The sequence below is a fragment of the Brassica napus genome, chromosome C3 (assembly GCF_020379485.1).
Source record: "Brassica napus cultivar Da-Ae chromosome C3, Da-Ae, whole genome shotgun sequence".
NCBI classification, from domain to species: Eukaryota; Viridiplantae; Streptophyta; class Magnoliopsida; order Brassicales; family Brassicaceae; genus Brassica; species Brassica napus.
The window spans coordinates 66817824-66833822 of NC_063446.1; the positions used below are offsets into that span (position 1 = coordinate 66817824).

At 39.9% G+C, this 15999-nt stretch overlaps 4 protein-coding genes and 2 non-coding genes across 6 annotated transcripts; 4 read left to right on the forward strand and 2 right to left on the reverse strand.

Moving 5' to 3' along the window:
* Positions 1–819: 819 nt before the first annotated feature.
* Positions 820–926, forward strand: LOC125584584. Its single transcript, XR_007321497.1, has one exon. It is a non-coding gene; the product is annotated as a small nucleolar RNA R71 (small nucleolar RNA).
* A 2133-nt stretch (positions 927–3059) lies between these two features.
* On the reverse strand, positions 3060–3215 carry LOC125584707. Its single transcript, XR_007321616.1, has one exon. It is a non-coding gene; the product is annotated as a U1 spliceosomal RNA (small nuclear RNA).
* Positions 3216–5858: 2643 nt separating this feature from the next.
* Positions 5859–8103, forward strand: LOC106363590 (cystine lyase CORI3). The gene is made up of 7 exons (XM_048750353.1): positions 5859–6203; positions 6301–6640; positions 6732–6950; positions 7091–7150; positions 7263–7418; positions 7511–7604; positions 7717–8103. The coding sequence occupies exons 1-7, from the start codon at positions 5953–5955 to the stop codon at positions 7866–7868; spliced, it is 1272 nt and encodes a 423-aa protein (XP_048606310.1). The 5' UTR covers positions 5859–5952; the 3' UTR covers positions 7869–8103.
* Positions 8104–8321: 218 nt separating this feature from the next.
* On the forward strand, positions 8322–10874 carry LOC106350754. The gene is made up of 2 exons (XM_022714531.2): positions 8322–9940; positions 10022–10874. Exons 1-2 carry the CDS (start codon positions 9644–9646, stop codon positions 10292–10294), a joined length of 570 nt encoding a protein of 189 aa, XP_022570252.2. The 5' UTR covers positions 8322–9643; the 3' UTR covers positions 10295–10874.
* Positions 10349–12218, forward strand: LOC106363587. Its single transcript, XM_013803306.2, has 4 exons — positions 10349–10618; positions 10903–11364; positions 11454–11712; positions 11785–12218. Exons 1-4 carry the CDS (start codon positions 10349–10351, stop codon positions 12216–12218), a joined length of 1425 nt encoding a protein of 474 aa, XP_013658760.2.
* Positions 12219–13664: 1446 nt separating this feature from the next.
* LOC125583284 lies at positions 13665–15186 on the reverse strand. Its single transcript, XM_048749922.1, has 3 exons — positions 15114–15186; positions 14117–14977; positions 13665–14017 (listed from the first exon to the last, which is right to left on the reverse strand). The coding sequence occupies exons 1-3, from the start codon at positions 15184–15186 to the stop codon at positions 13665–13667; spliced, it is 1287 nt and encodes a 428-aa protein (XP_048605879.1).
* Between the last annotated feature and the right edge of the window lie 813 nt (positions 15187–15999).

Here is a 15999-nt window from a genome sequence, read left to right on the forward strand (position 1 = left end):
AGGGTGATGGCTTTCATTTTCTCCTTGGGATTTTGCTCTGGCTTTCCAGGTAATGCCCCTTGTTGGCGACTTGGCTGAGAGTTCATTGAAGCAAACTGATTCTCCAAATGGCGGATCTTGTTGTTGAGCTCATTGTAACTTCCATCAATCTTGGAGTGAATTTTCGTGAACTCATAACCCATTGTCTTCTCATTCTTGGCCTGAAAATCTAAAAGTTTCTTGAACATTGCATCCACACTTGTATCTGAAGCTGGAGCTTGTGAAGAACTTCCTTGAGCTTGAGTAGACTGATTGTTGTTATTGTTGAAACCAGGATGGGTGTTTTGCCTAGGCTGATAGCTCCCTTGCTGAGTGTTTTGCCTCTGCTGGTATCCTCCTTGCTGGTTGTTTGAGTAGGAATTTTGCTGGTAGTTGTTGTACTGAAAGTTAGGTTCCTTCCTGTACCAAGAACCATTGTTGTTGATGAAGCACAGCTCTTCTTGTCCTTCCAAACCATCAACCTCATTAATCTTGGGAGGAATCTCTTGAATAGGACCACCCACAAAGTTGACCTGCTCTTGTTTAGCTTGGTTAGAAAGAAGCAAGTCCATCTTCTCCTGCAAGGACTTGATCTCTTTCTTTGTCTATTGATCATCATTTCTATTGACCCTATCATGCTCCTCGCTGTAGACTGAGTCGCTCTTAGCCATGTTCTCCACCAGTTCCTCTGCTTCTTCTTCAGTTCTCCCCAAAAAGAAACCATTGCTAGCAGTATCAAGCATGTTTCTGCATTGTGGTAAGGCTCCTCTATAGAAGGTGTTAAGCAAGCTCTCCTTGCTGAAACCATGATGAGGGCATTGAGACCAATAACCCTTGAACCTCTCCCATGCTTCACTGAAGCTCTCTAGACCTTTTTGTTGAAACCCGGAGATTTCGTTCCTGATCTTAGCTGTCCTTGAAGTAGCGAAGAACGTTTCTAGGAAAGCTCTCTTGCAATCTTCCCAAGTAATGACAGTGTCACTTGGAAGAGTCTTCTCCCATTGGTGTGCCTTATCTCCCAAAGAGAAAAGAAATAGCTTCAGCTTGAAAGCATCTTCAGAAACACCATTTGTCTTGGACAAGCCACAATACTGATCAAACTTGTACAAGTGATCAAAAGGGTTGTAGCAGCAAGACCATGATACTTGTTGTTCTCTATAGTGTTGAGCAGCCCTGACTTGATCTCGAAGTTGTTGTTCTCCACAGCTGGTGCTCTGATTCCCAACCTATGACCATGAATGTGAGGTTGATCATAGGCTCCAATGGCACGAGCTTGGCGCTGTGGATGTTGTGGCTGACGCTGTGGTCTAAAAGGATCAGCTCTTGGACCATTGCCTCCTTGGGCTTCACCATCTTGAGGCAGATTCTCCATATCAAACCCCAACCCTTGCAAGTGAGCATGTTGCTCTACTTCTCTTCTTTGTCTTGCTATCTCCCTCTCAAGTGCTCTAATGTCTTCAACTCTTGGAACTAGGTTTGTTGGACCTCTGCTCCTTGTGTTCATACACCTGAAATGCAAAGAGAGAAGAACAAAGAGAAGCAATAACACAGTTAAATAAAAATTGACTTAGTATCAATCAAATGACTAAATCCCAATGTCACAATCAACTTAGAATTTGGCAACGGCACCAATTTGATGATAGGGGTTTCAAGGTCCCTAATCAAATGTTGTAATATATAGGATGTCAAACCAGTCCTAAGTGATTATGATGCAAAGGGAATGCAAGACCATGCTTAATCTAAGTGCTACCAGTTTTTGAGATGATTTGAAACTAGATTACTACCTAAAATGCAATAAAGGACAAAGCTTTCTTTCTTATAAGAAGGAAGAACTCATGGGCTATGGGAATTGATCTTGGGTGATCAAGATTCAACCTAAAGGTGTCAACTTTTAACCAATCTATATCTACCTTAGGCCTAGACACAATCCTAAGCAAACTCTATCCCTAGATGAATGCTCATTTACCTAGATAACTCAAGCATCAAATTCCTTTGGTTGAATGTTATCTAAGTAATCATTAATCTCAAGTCTACTAGTCATCTTAACACCTTTAACAACAAATCCCTTTAGTAAAGGATGTTAAAAGCTTAGGAGAGTTGATTCAGGCATTTCATCAAACACCTTCCGGGTATGAAATGCCTAGAGCTCAACTTTAGAGAGGCCAACTCTAAAGTTGCATTAAAAGCCCTCTACTAGCAAGGAATAAGATTGATCTATACCTAGACACCTTAAATCTAGCTTAATCACCCTTAATCTCCCTAACCCATGAATCCAAAGATGACTACTCACTACTCTCCATGATGAGCCCAAGAATCAAAGATGATTTGGTGCTAATCATGATTAGTGATCAAGATAATCAAGCAATCACAAGAGAGAAATGATCAAGATAGGATCTTTCACCTAAAAGTTCTTTTGTGATTAGATAGAAAACAAGATAAGATCCTACAATTAGGTCTGAAGGACCTTTATAGTAGCTTAAAGTCGAACCTGGTTTAACCCAACAAACCTGGGTTAACCAAAACACAAATTGGTAATTATCTGGTCAAACACGAAATATGTTGACTTTCTTGACTCGCAGCGGCCACATGAAACCGCTCCACCTAGCCGCTAGGGCACTCGCAGCGGCTTCTTCACTTCCTTGCATCACACCGCTGTGACAAGTACAAATGCGACAGGGGATGAGCTATTTTTCCTGCGGCTTCGGTTCAACGCTGCGTTAGGCCGCTCCCATACTTCTCTCCATTTCTCGAGTCTTCATCTCTCGAGCGTCTCCAGCGGCTCCAGGACACCGTTGCACAAGGCCACTGCCACACTTTGTCTCCGTTTCTCCAGCGCTTGCAGCGGCTTCTCGATGGGCCAAAATGCCGCTGGGACGTCACGAGGCCGCTGGGACACTTAACCTCTGCGTCTCTTCTTCGAGAATCACCAATTTTGCTTCCAAACCATCTCTAGATGCTCCAAAGTCACCATTTGAAATCTCCATCACCTAATAAGGACATATGTAATGCAATGCAACCTTGCAATGCAACCTAAACATATCTAAATGCTATCCTAAATGATCAACATGTGCAAGAATGAATGGTTAAAACAATGCAAATTGAGAAGATATCAGGACCCTTCCTTATTGTGCAATGGAAGTTACTAACTTAGGCCACTCATCTTATTGATCAAGAGTCGACCTCATCCAGGTAAGTATCATTCAGTGTTCGACCATTATCTTCTGATACCTTGATGATTCGCATTGTTTTAACCATTCATTCTTGCATATTTTGATCATTTAGAATAACATTTAGACATGTTTAGGTTGCATTGCACTACATATGTCCTTATCAGGTGATGGAGATGTCAGATGGTGACTTTGGAGCATTTAGAGATGGTTTGGAGGCAAGAATGGTGATTTTCGAGCAAGAGACGAGATGATTAAGTTTCCCAGCGGCCTTGTGACATCGCAGCAGCCTTGTGACCCCGTCGAGAAGCCGCTGCAAGAGCTCAAGAATGGAGACTTAGTATGGGAGCGGTTTGGCGCAGCGGTGTGCTAAAGCCGCTGGGAAAATACCCCACTCTCTGCCGCATATGTACTTGTTGCAGCGGGCTGATGACGAAGACTGCAAGAAGCCGCTGTGAGAGCCTCAGCGGCCTAGTGGAGCGGTTTCGCCTAGCTGCTGCGAGTCTAAAAAGTAAACATTTCGGAGTGTGACCAGATATTTATCCATTTGTTTTTGGGTCAACCCATGTTAGTTGGGTTGACTCGGTTCGATTTTAAACTACTATAAATGTTTCTTAGACCTAATCTTAGGATCTTATCTTGTTATCTATCCAAACACAAAACCTATTTTGGTGAAAGATTCAATGTTGAGGTTCTTTTCATCTTGATATCTTGTGTTTGCTTGATTATCTTGATTACTAATCATGATTAACTTCAAATCATCATTGATTCTTGGGTTTATCATGACAATTAGTGAGTAGTCATCTTTGGATTCATGGGTTAGGATGATTAAGTGATCATCTAGAGTGTTTAGAGTTAGATTAATATGTTTTCTTGCTTGATTGAGTGATCTTAATGCTAGTCTAGAGTTGGCCTCTTTAGATTAGAACTCTAGACATTTCATTACCCGGAAGGTGTTCGATGAAATGTCTGAGTCAACTCAACTTGCTCTTTGATAGCTTAACCAAAGGCATTTGATGTTAGGAGAGCTTAGATAGTTAATAGACACATTCTTAATGATTACTTGAATGACACAAACCAAAGGCATTTGATGTTTGATCAATGAGAGTAAATGAGCAGTTATCTTGACAAAGAACTTGTTTAGCCTTGTTGTCTAGACTTAAGGGAATATGTTGATTGATACCTTGCCATTCTAGATTGGAGTTTAATCATCTGAAGTCAAATTCCTATACCCATGATTGCTCATTTATCCTATTGCTTGAAAGTTTGTTAATTTGTTGTCTTAGAGAGTTGTTAGTTAAATCAAATCACTTCATTACATTGAGTGCGCTTAGATTAAGTATGAACATGTATTCTCTTTGCATTGAAACCACTTAGAATTGGATTGACACTTAAATACTACATTGATTTGACTTAGGATAGAAACATCCTTAAGATCTTCTAATATACTAAGCCGAACAAAGCCTCCCAAATGACTCATATCTGGCCCATGCATATATGAATATTTTCTAACTCTTGTCCTCGACTTACCATGGTCAATGTCGTTGGAAAGTTAACTAAGTTAACTCTTGCCTATGCCCGGACCGGGCCTCTGTGTTGGTCATACGTATGTCGATTCAAGTATGGTATTGCTAGCTGTCGCTACGACCCAACACCGGTTGTGCCACTTTAACAAAACAAAAAGCACTCGCCTATTTTGTGTCAGTCCACTGTCCTTGGCGATAGCGAAAATTTAATTCTCCAGTGGCTGGGACTCGAACTCAGGTGGCTTCACCTTATTGATCTTCAAATTAATTACCACCGGGCCTGTTTGTTGGTCATACTCATGTCGATTCAAGTATGGTATTTCTAGCTGTCGCTCCGACCCAACACCGGTTGTGCCACTCTGACAAAACAAAAAGCAGTCACATATTTTGTGTCAGTCCACTGTTCTTGACAATACCAAAAATTTAGTTTTCTAATGGCCGGAACTCGAACCCAGGTGGTTTCACCTTATTGAGCTTCAAGTTAATTACCACCTGGCCACAGGCCCCGGTAATTTATTCTACATCTTTAAGTGATATTTCAATGATTTTGTCATATTTTACGGTGTTACATTACGTGATCTGATTTACATAGTTAAAAGTGAAGACGTTATTTTACAGAAAAGAATATGTATGATCTACAAAAGAAATATAGTATGGCGATAGGTTATTCCAACTTATCCTCACTGTTTTCAGTGTATAGACGAAAGCTAAAAACACGACGAAAAGAAAAGATTCCGTTGTTTCTTGTAACTCACGTCTAAAATCATTAGGATCGTTCTTAAGTCTTGCGTTTATATGTGTTGATGGTGACACACGGCATCATAAGCAAAATGTAAAGTGTAGAGGCTGTCACCGATGGTAAGAACTACGGATAGAAAGAAAACCGAAAATAAGTTTGGTACTATATAATATAATATCACCTTGTATAATTGAAAATCCAAATAGCACGTGAATTTTCTTTGTCTAATAAAATATTTTATATAAATTACCTATTTGATCCAAAAAAAATTACCTACCATTGACAGTTTTACATTTTGTACTTACCGTGATTAGAGGAAACGTTCTAACATATAGGGGACTCGAGATGCATTTAGTTCCTTTCTTTTCTTATATAACCACGCGAAGTATAAACTTTGATAAGAAAAGTGTAAAAACTTGTACTATATAACCTCACTAGTAGTAACGAGAGTAATCATCCAAAAACAAAAAAACTACGTAAGGAAATAAAAGGAAAAAAAAAGATGGCGAACAATGAAAGCGTTGATTGGCAGTTCAGTGGCAGCGATGAGGGCAAGGCCGCCTCAGAAGCCTCACTAAGCACTTACACCTCTAAACTCTTTGCTCTGTGCGATCCTCAAGGAAAGCCCATTTTGCCTCCACGAGGTGAAACTGCCGAGACTAGCCACACCGCTGAAAGGGCTGTTGTTAAAGCCGTCCTATTCGGCACTGGAAACGCCTATGCACCCAGTATTGGCCTTCCGGCGGCCAAAAGGTGATATATACATACATAGAATTACAGTAGCATATATAGTTTATTAATTTTAGACCTCTTTGACAAAAAAGTGTCCCATAATTTTTGCTTTTCTCAGGGCAGTAGCAGATTACCTAAACAGAGATCTTCCAAAGAAACTGTCACCTGATGACGTGTTTATGACCGTTGGATGCAAACAAGCCATCGAGCTTGCCGTTGATACATTGGCTAAACCAAATGCCAACATCTTGCTTCCCAAGCCAGGCTACCCAAGTAACTTAATCCGTTCCATCTTCAAGCACCTTGAGGTCCGCAATTACGAATTTCTTCGCGAAGAGAAGTATGAGATTGACCTTGACAGCGTCCGAGCGGCAGCGGATGAGAACACATTCGCAATATTTATAATAAACCCGCACAATCCCAACGGGAACACCTACTCTGAAGCTCATCTCAAGCAGGTATTTTCACCTATACTCTAATTAGCTATTCAAGTATTCGCATGGCCATATGTTATAATCCTTTGACTGTGTGTATATTAATGAATCTTAGCTCGCTGTGTTGGCTCGAGAACTCGGGATAATGGTTGTTTCTGACGAAGTTTTTCGTTGGTCGGTGTTTGGGAGTAATCCCTTCGTTCCCATGGGCAAATTTTCGTCCATTGTACCGGTGGTTACACTCGGGTCCATATCGAAGGGATGGTCTGTCCCTGGATGGCGAACTGGCTGGATCGCGCTTCACGACCTAGATGGTGTCTTTAAATCCAAAAATGTCCGGTCTATTTTTCTCCATCAATCTTTAAGCATATATATGAATAAAATGTATCATTATTCACTATGCATGTACTATGTTCGATATTAAGAGTTATCAACGTTCATTCTTATTAACTTTTTTCCTAATCTTATGGACAGGTTTTAGCTGCTATAAAACAGTTCCTTGATCTAAATTCTAAACCACCAACTGTTATCCAGGTACGAGACTTTCTGATTCGGACACTTTCTGTAACCATATAAAATAAAATGTTACGGACTATTCCTATTATTATCAATTATATAGCTAATGTGTCAGATTTGTATTATGTAGGCGGCCATTCCCACCATCTTGGAGAAAACTGGTAAAGAGTTCTTCCATAGGAGGCAGATGTTTCTGAAAGATAAAACCGATCTTGCATATTATAAGCTCAAGAGCATACCTTCCCTCACCTGCTACATGAAACCTGAAGCGTGCACCTTCTTTTGGGTATTCTATCATTACTATGTATCTTTAGAACTTATTCTAACCTTCTCTTTATAATTGTGTTCTTTAAATTTTTTTTTCTTTTCTACTCGCAGACCGAGCTGAACTTATCATCCTTTGTGGATATTGAAGATGATGAAGATTTCTGTGAAAAATTAGCTACTGAGGAAAACCTCGTCCTTTTACCAGGTATTCATTATCTATGTCCAAGGTTTAGCGGTCTACCAGTGAAGACAATCATTTGTTTGTGTTTGATAATTTTATCAAAACAACTTATATGTTGTGTGCTGGTTTGGTTTAGGGATTGCTTTTACTCTGAAGAACTGGGTGAGGCATTCTATTGACATGGATACTCCAACTTTGGAGGATGCATTTGATAGATTGAAGAGCTTTTGTGATCGCCACTCCATTTCAGGTGAAACTCCACGCAAAGCTGTCAATGGTGTCAACTAAAGGGTTCTTATGTAAGCCTAAGTCTTTTTATATGCTATGATAATAAATAAATGGGGGTGTTTTGCTTTTATGAATAAATTACGAACACCTTTCGAGTTTGTGACAGAATAAATCAATGGTGTACAATAGTAAACCATTAATCATGTATGTTTTCACATCGTTGGGTATCTCTTTCGATGTATGTATGTCTTTGTACTTTTTATAAACGAATAAGATTCAGCTTGTTTTATTAGAATATATTGGTACGAAATTACGGTAAAGTGTATGACATATTACAAGATTATTCATTTTCTTTCTTACAAGTGTGGCGAGAATAAAGTTTCATATTTTAAGTAGTTAGACTAATCAATAAACATTAACCTAGTTAAAGCACAAGGAAAAAAAAAAACAAAATAAATCGAGAGAGAACGAAAAAGGTCATCATCTCTACAGCTTCTCCGGTCGATTGGTGCTCTTTGTTGGGCTAAAGCTCTATGTAACCTCTCTTGTTCGGGTTCCAGGTTTGTAATGTATTTTTTTGGTAATGTGATTATAATAAGAGAAAATTGGATAAATAGGACACTTTGAACTTGGATTTGTCACATTAAGATTTCTAGAAGATATTTTAGGAAAATAGGATTTTAGATCTTGTAAAATACCAAAGTACCCTTAATTTACCAATTATGTTGAATTTAAATTATAAATTATAATAATTTTCGTTTTAATGTTAAAATTAAAATCTATAAAAATTAAAAAAAAGTCGTTTTAATGTTAAAAGTAAAATCTATTAAAATTAAAAAAAAACACTAAATGGGAAAAAGGGAGACGCGGGATGCCGCAAACCTAATTCATTTTCTCCTCGTCTTCTCCGTCGTGAGTCGTCGCTCTCCCACGGCGATTTAGGGTTCAACGGTGAGAAGCTCTGTTCTTCGTCGGTGTTTCATCAGCCCGTGGTCTCTACTCTCGTCTCCGTCACCATCCTTTTCGATCTCACTGAAGACACAACGGCTGCAAATCGTTCTTCCTCTTCGTTGGGTCAAATCGATTTTTGAAGTGTTCTTCCATCAATTTCGCTTCTCAATCTCACAATTCTTCACATAAGGTATTGGATTACATCTATAGATTCTCATATTAAACGAAATCGAAGAGTTCTTCCATTAAAGCTCGATTTTTTTAAAAAACAATTTGGCGTGTTTGAACTAACAATTTTGTCACGGTTTGTAGCTATGTCTGAGGAGCTACCGAAGAGGCTTTTTAAGGAGGGCGAGGAGCCCCGAGTTACTCAGATCAACAACAACTGCAGGATCGACTACATAATCCAAAAGTTCCAAGCGTGGCTGCCAAAGGAGTTGGATGTCGTGAAGAAAGACCCGGTTTTTCATCAGATTTTTAAGCTCCACGAGAATGGTCTTGGATACTCTGCCAGGGTGATACACAGCTTCTTGTGTAGGGAGCTGGTGACTTTCTTACAGCACGAGCTATGGTTTGTCTTTGCGAGGAGACCGCTTCGATTCTCATTGCAATAGTTCCACGCCGTAACCGGGTTTGAATGCGATACTCATATCTCGCTTGAGGAGTTTGAAGAGTGGAAATATGATGGCGGTTTCTGGAGCAAGGTTTTGAGGAGAAAAGATGGAACAATTACACTCTTCAGCCTGTGGACTAAGGACAAGGAAGCTGTAAAGAAGTGGAGGAATGCAGATCGCATACGTCTTGTCTACTTGGCGATCATTCTTTGTGTGGTATTGGCAAGAGATGAGAAGGCTAATATCCCCCTGAAGTACATCGCGGTGGTCATGGATCTTGACAGAGTTCGAAGGTATCCTTGGGGAGTTGCTGCTTATGACCTTCTCTGCAAATCAATAGCCAAAAATCGTTCCCAACTGAAGGAAAAGACCACTAGCTATGTCTTGGATGGCTTCTCATACGCCTTGCAGATTTGGGCAATGGAAGCGGTACCAAAAATTGGGAAGCTTTGTGGAAAAAAGCTGGATAAGGGTTTCAAGGACGGTCCTAGATGCATAAACTGGATGGGAGCTGCGAAGGTGTCATATGAGGAGATCATTCGCTTGGAGGAGATTATTACACCCAAGGTAATTTTATCTATTTATGACGATTCCTTCCGGTTTGAAATGAGTATTTAGTATCTAACTGTATTTCCCTTTCTTGTGTAGGATGACATCTACCCATACATCTCATGGACAGGAAATTATGATGTTGTCAAAGCTCAGGCGTTTCGCAGAGATGATGATGTGGAGGATGATAGAATCAATGTTCTGATGGAGATGATAAAGAAGGGGCATGATTTTAGTGAGCATGTTTGGGAAACTGAAGAAAATGAAGTGATTTCTGTATCTCTCGATGACGAATCAGCTGTGAATGATGAAGCAAGCGTGAATGTTGAAGCAGCCGAGAGTGATGACGACTTTCAGACTCCGAAAGGATAAAAAAACGTTGGTTCTAGATCAAAGAGGGGTAAAAAGAGGCTTCCCGATCGTGGTATGGAGAAGAGAAAGCATAAGGTTCTCGCAAGTGGTGCAAAGCAAGCTCCTTTTAATGAAGACATGAAGGCTTTTATGACACAGTTGTTTGAGCACAACTTCTCTGGAATGGAACAAAGGATACAGAAACAGATGGCCGAGACATTTGAGCAGATGCGGACAGAGCTTAAACAATCACGTAAGGAAGCCAGCGTTGAAGTTGAGCTTGGAGAGCCTTCACCGACAAAGCCATCGATGAGCCAGGCACCGTTGAGGAGGTCCACACGCGGGGTAAACAAACACTAGTCTTCACCATCCTCTTCAATGTTATTTTGTCTTGTTTAAGTTTGTGGTTTGCGTGTCTGTTTGTTTTATTGGCATCTAAGTTATCGGCCTGAATTTTGTTGTACTTTATAAGGTCTCGGTTTGTATGTGTGCTTGGTGTGTAAGTGTCCTTGGTTTGTAAGTGTCTTGTTTGAACTTATGTAATGGTCTGGAACTTTAATGTAAAATAATTATGTAATGATAATGTATTTTGGTGTCTCAATTATTGCTTATTTGTCGTGACATAACAGGATGGTTCCGAGACTACATTCGATGTGAATTATAGTGAAGCAGATGATATGGGTCGCGGGATAGGTACGCAAGGGGTTGAAGGGCTTTCTCAGACGTCGTATGTGCCAGGCTTTGATCCATCTCAGGACAAAAAAGAAGAAGACTGGTGGACTCCAATGACTTCGGTCCGAGGTTCAGTGGATAATCCAGTAAAGAAAGAAAAGACAGAGATGAATACAGCTCCACCGCCGTCACAGTGGGAGAAATGGTGCAAAAGAAAAGGTCATGGACTTCAGCTTAGCGATTCACCATTGCCAGAAGATGCTTCTCCGCAGGCGTCACTTTATTATATCTCCGAAGAGTCATGGAAAGGATTCACAGAATGGGCATTAAAGCCTATACCTTTAACAATTGGTCCTACATGTTTTAATTTGTCTGTAGCTACAAGAGTAGTAAGTGCTGGAAAATGGCTTGGAAACGAGGTAATGAATCTTGTACTAACCTTTAGTGAATTTATCTTCCTAATACTTCTTATATGCTATATTACTTAACTTTCATTGTAAATTTTTAGGAGATGGATGCGGTTATGTTTATATGGCGTGTGAACACTACATTGAATCGTTGGGCCCCTCGCCGTGTTGCTTTCATGAGTGCTATGTTTTGCCTCCAAGTAGACGCTGCATACAAGAAGTTTTTACCAAACAAAAAAGCCTATCAATTGCCTGATTTCCTTCTTGGGTACGGCAGAGGAGAGCTTCCATCTCATGGGCAGACTGATCTAGTTTGGGGTGTTGATGTTGATCGACTCTACTTTCCTCTGTTTGTAAATGGTAACCATTCAGTTCTTTTTACATCCTAGTATACATTTCTTCGTTTACATATTTTTGTGGACTCGAACGCAGGTAATCACTGGGTTGGTGTCTGTGTAAACATCATTGAAAGAAAAGTGGAAGTCTTTGATTGCGGTCGGGGAAAGAACAGACAGTACGTTGAGAAGTTTGCTGCTATCATTCCTAGGATAGTGAAGTCCGTTGCACCACAAGAAAGACAGAAGCAGCTACTCCTCTCATCATATTCTATCGTGGATGTGCCTATGAAGTTGAGATTGAACAAAAGTTGTTGTGATTGCGGTGCATACGCTCTGAAGCACTTGGAATGCTCGCTGCTTGGTCTTGACGTCAGTTTAGTGGATGATGAAATCATTATGGGTTGTAGACAGAAGATTGGAGTGGACTTATGGGAGGCTGCACACGACCCCATCTTTGCTGAGGTTATGACACGATATGTGCCTTCACCATGGGAGAGGTCTGAGGTCTTTGACCTCGAGGATGATTGATTAACTGTGATTTTAGTAGTTTGGTTTGTTAGAATTAGAAAACAACTTTGGCTTTGGTATTTGATTTGAATTAAGAAACAACTCTAGATTTGATTTTGTATAAATTATGAAACAACCCTATAAAGAATTGTGTGCTACAAAATCATAAAACCTGAGGACCCAAACCCTAAACAAACCCTTAACTAAAACCATAACCATAGACATACCCTAACCAAACCCTAAAACCATAATACAATAATGATTCTTAATCATACCCTAAACAAACCCTAAATCCGTAATTCATAGTCAAACCCTTAACCCTAAACAAACTCTAAAACCATAACCGTAGACATACTCTAACCAAACCCTTAACTAAAACCAAAGTACAAATTAATCCAACGCCTCAAACACACACCTATTTATTGATTATTGTACATTGGTCACTATCTAAGTACGTCCGTCCACTATGTTTGATAGATGTTTAAACACTAATTTAGAGGGTTCAAAGACAAAGTTCTTGTGGTGTTATCGATAAATTTAGTGACTTTTTTCTGCTCTGCCTTAGCTAGAATACGCGTTATGGGAGTATGAAACGACGTAGTTTTGGTTATTTTTTTGACCTAATCACTTTTCTTCCTCATTCTTCCTCGACAGAGAGATTGCAGCGGCGAAAAGTTGGAGATCGACTCCCTCATGTCTTCAGTAAATTCTTCATCCACTACAAGAGATCGCCTCGCGAAACAACGGGGAATTCCCACAAGATGCAATTGCGGTGAGGCAGTGAATCGTTTCACTTCAAAAACAATTCAAAATCCGGGAAGATTATTTCATTGTTGTCCTTTGGGATCTCAGAAGGTTAGTCGTGTTATCATATAACTGTCTCCTTGTTGTCCGATGAGAGTAGAATTAGTCAATCTAATTGTGTATTGGATGTTACTGATGAAGGACAAAACCCACTTGTTCAAATGGACTGACAAGTCAGTTGTTGAGGAGATTGAAGACTTCCAAGACCTGTTTGACGTGTTACTCGTTGACAATTCCGAGTTTCAGAAATCAGTGAGAGCTGGTGAGGCCATGATGACACGCCATGAGAGTAGAATTCAAGAGATGGAAGATGCAATGTGCCATTACGAAGAGAAGACCTCGGAATGCATTAGGGAACTAAGGGGCATAAAAGCTTTGTTTGTGTGTTGTTTGGTGATGGTCTTCTTGTACCATATCTATGCATGATGTTCAACAAAGGCAGCGACTTCGCGCACAACTACTTTTATGTGCTTCCTCAACTTGTTGTTTCTTTTTTTCAAAGAAGTTAAGACCATGTTTCTTGTTCTTTCGAGGTGATCATCATCTACTGAAACGAATTATTTTGCAAATACTTTGGTTGTTACTAGAATAAATCGATTTGTCTCTATAGTTTAGCAAATACCAAATTGTCAAATAGGTTTTTAAACAGAAGATCAAATAGTTTCAAAAGCAATAAGAAAAAAAACAGAGACAGATGCAGACACATAACAAACTAGATGGGTAAATCGCATGTTCCTCTCTTGTGTCCTTCAGTTCCACAACGGCTGCACTTATGCTTTTTATTCTTCTTGATCCTTGAGAAGATGCGATCTTGTCTTCTACTGATTCATACCTTCTCTTTACTGGTCGACCAGCACTCTTTCTTGTCTTTGGTGGTAAAACCTTTGCAAGTTTAACCTCAGCAGGGACATTCCATTCAGACTCTAGAACTGCTATTGGATTAATGGAATCTGCATAGGCGGTTCTCCACGCTGCAGTGCTGTACAAGGCGTCAGTGAATCTGTGCACTTCCATACCTGTCAATCTCAAAAAAAACTTGATCAATATGAAGTCTATATGATGAAAATCCCGAAAATAAATAATTCTCAAGTATTCATGTGTTTATACTTCCATACCTCGTGAATAAATTGCAGGAATGGCGTGTCGGCAAGGAATTTTTCCTATATCATACTTACCACATGTGCATGTTCTTCTTTCCAAATCAACATGACAATCATATATGTCTCCTTTTACAACCGATCTGAAGTTGTCAACCTTGTAAACCTGGAATCCTTTTGCCTTCACAATTCTCCTATCAATCTTTCTCTCCACCTTAGCGGTTAAAGGATCTACATGCTTTGAGCTTAACAAGCGACGCTCATAGAACCATCGAGTCAACAGTTCTCTTATACTATCAAGCAAAGGAATAACCGGATATTCTCTAGGTATTCTAAGAACTGAATTTATAGACTCTGCAGGGTTCGTGGTCCTAATGTCATACCTGGAGCCAGGGAAGAGAGAACGAGCCCATTTGCGCACATCAGCCTCCCGTAGATATCTTCCAAGCTCAGGACTCATATCAAAAATTTCGGTGATACGTTCTTGAAATTCAGTGTACCTATATGCCCGTGAAGCCTTTTCCACCAACGCAGTCAATCCTTTTGTCTTGAAAAATGAGACCACATTGGTTAATAAGTGATGAATGCAAATTCCATGTGCTGATCGAGGGTAGACAGTCCCAATAGCTTTAGAAATAGACGCATTTCTATCTGAGACAAAAGCTAGATCTTGACAATCAGCAATAACCACTTTCAACTGTCTGAAGAACCACCCCCATGAATCGTCATTCTCTGAATCAACAACCCCAAATGCAATCGGATACAAATTAGAGTTACCATCTACAGCAGTAGCAACAAGAAGTGTCCCTTTGTATTTATTTTTCAGAAAAGTTCCGTCAACGACAATCACCCTTCGCATTGCATTGTAGAATCCTCTAACTGATTGCCCAAATGACATAAATAGATACATGAATCTTCCCTTCTCATTAGTTTCGTAGTGTATGCGTACCAGGATTTGCTTCTTTAATCATATGCAAATATGCTGGTATTTTAGAGTAACTGCGATCTGGTATACCTCTAGCAGCTGCAATAGCAAACTCACGAGCTTCCCAAGCGTGCCAATAAGTAATCTCACAACTATGCTCCATTCTCATAAATTGAATGATGTCATTCGGTTTTGGGCCATCGTTTGTATCATCAAATCGATGTTGTATCAGAGTCCCAATTGTTCTTGCAGATGCTGTTTTTCCGAATTTCCTTTTCTTTGAAGGAGCACATGAATGTCTTCCATCACATTGGTTGATCATGAAATATGTAGACCCATCTATTCCTCTGCACGCACAGTCCAGTTGCACAATGCATCCTTACATCGAATATACCACCATTTTCTCGTGGATTTGATAACAGTGTAATCGAAATTATTCTTCATCGCCAAAATTTCCATTGTTGCCTTCAGAACCCCTTTACTTGTGAAAATTTGATCCTTCTTCACGAAGTCTCCTCTCCAAGCTCGACCATCCTTATCACTGTCTCCATTGTTTTGACAAAGTTCAATGTTTTCACTCCTTAAAGCACCGCAACCATCCGCAGCGACATGATTCGTTCTTTTAACAAAAGACTCTTTTGACGGCTTGACAAACTCTGCTCGATTTATCTCAGGAACTTCTTCATCCTCAACATTACTTGAATCACAAGGCTCCTTATTCAAATCGATATTGACTCGTTCCTTTTGATTTACACCAGAAACAGAGAACATCACACACAAGGTAGTGGACGATTCCCTCTTTGCATAGCCCACAAAATTAGATGCTTGCCGATCATTGGTGATAATAATTGGAGGATTCCCTTTTTGATTCAACAACGAATAACTGAACTCGGCATTAATGGCATTATGGTCCACCCCATAATCCTCACACACCGTTATCTTGAGCTGCTTCAACGTAGTAGTAGTTGCTAATGTT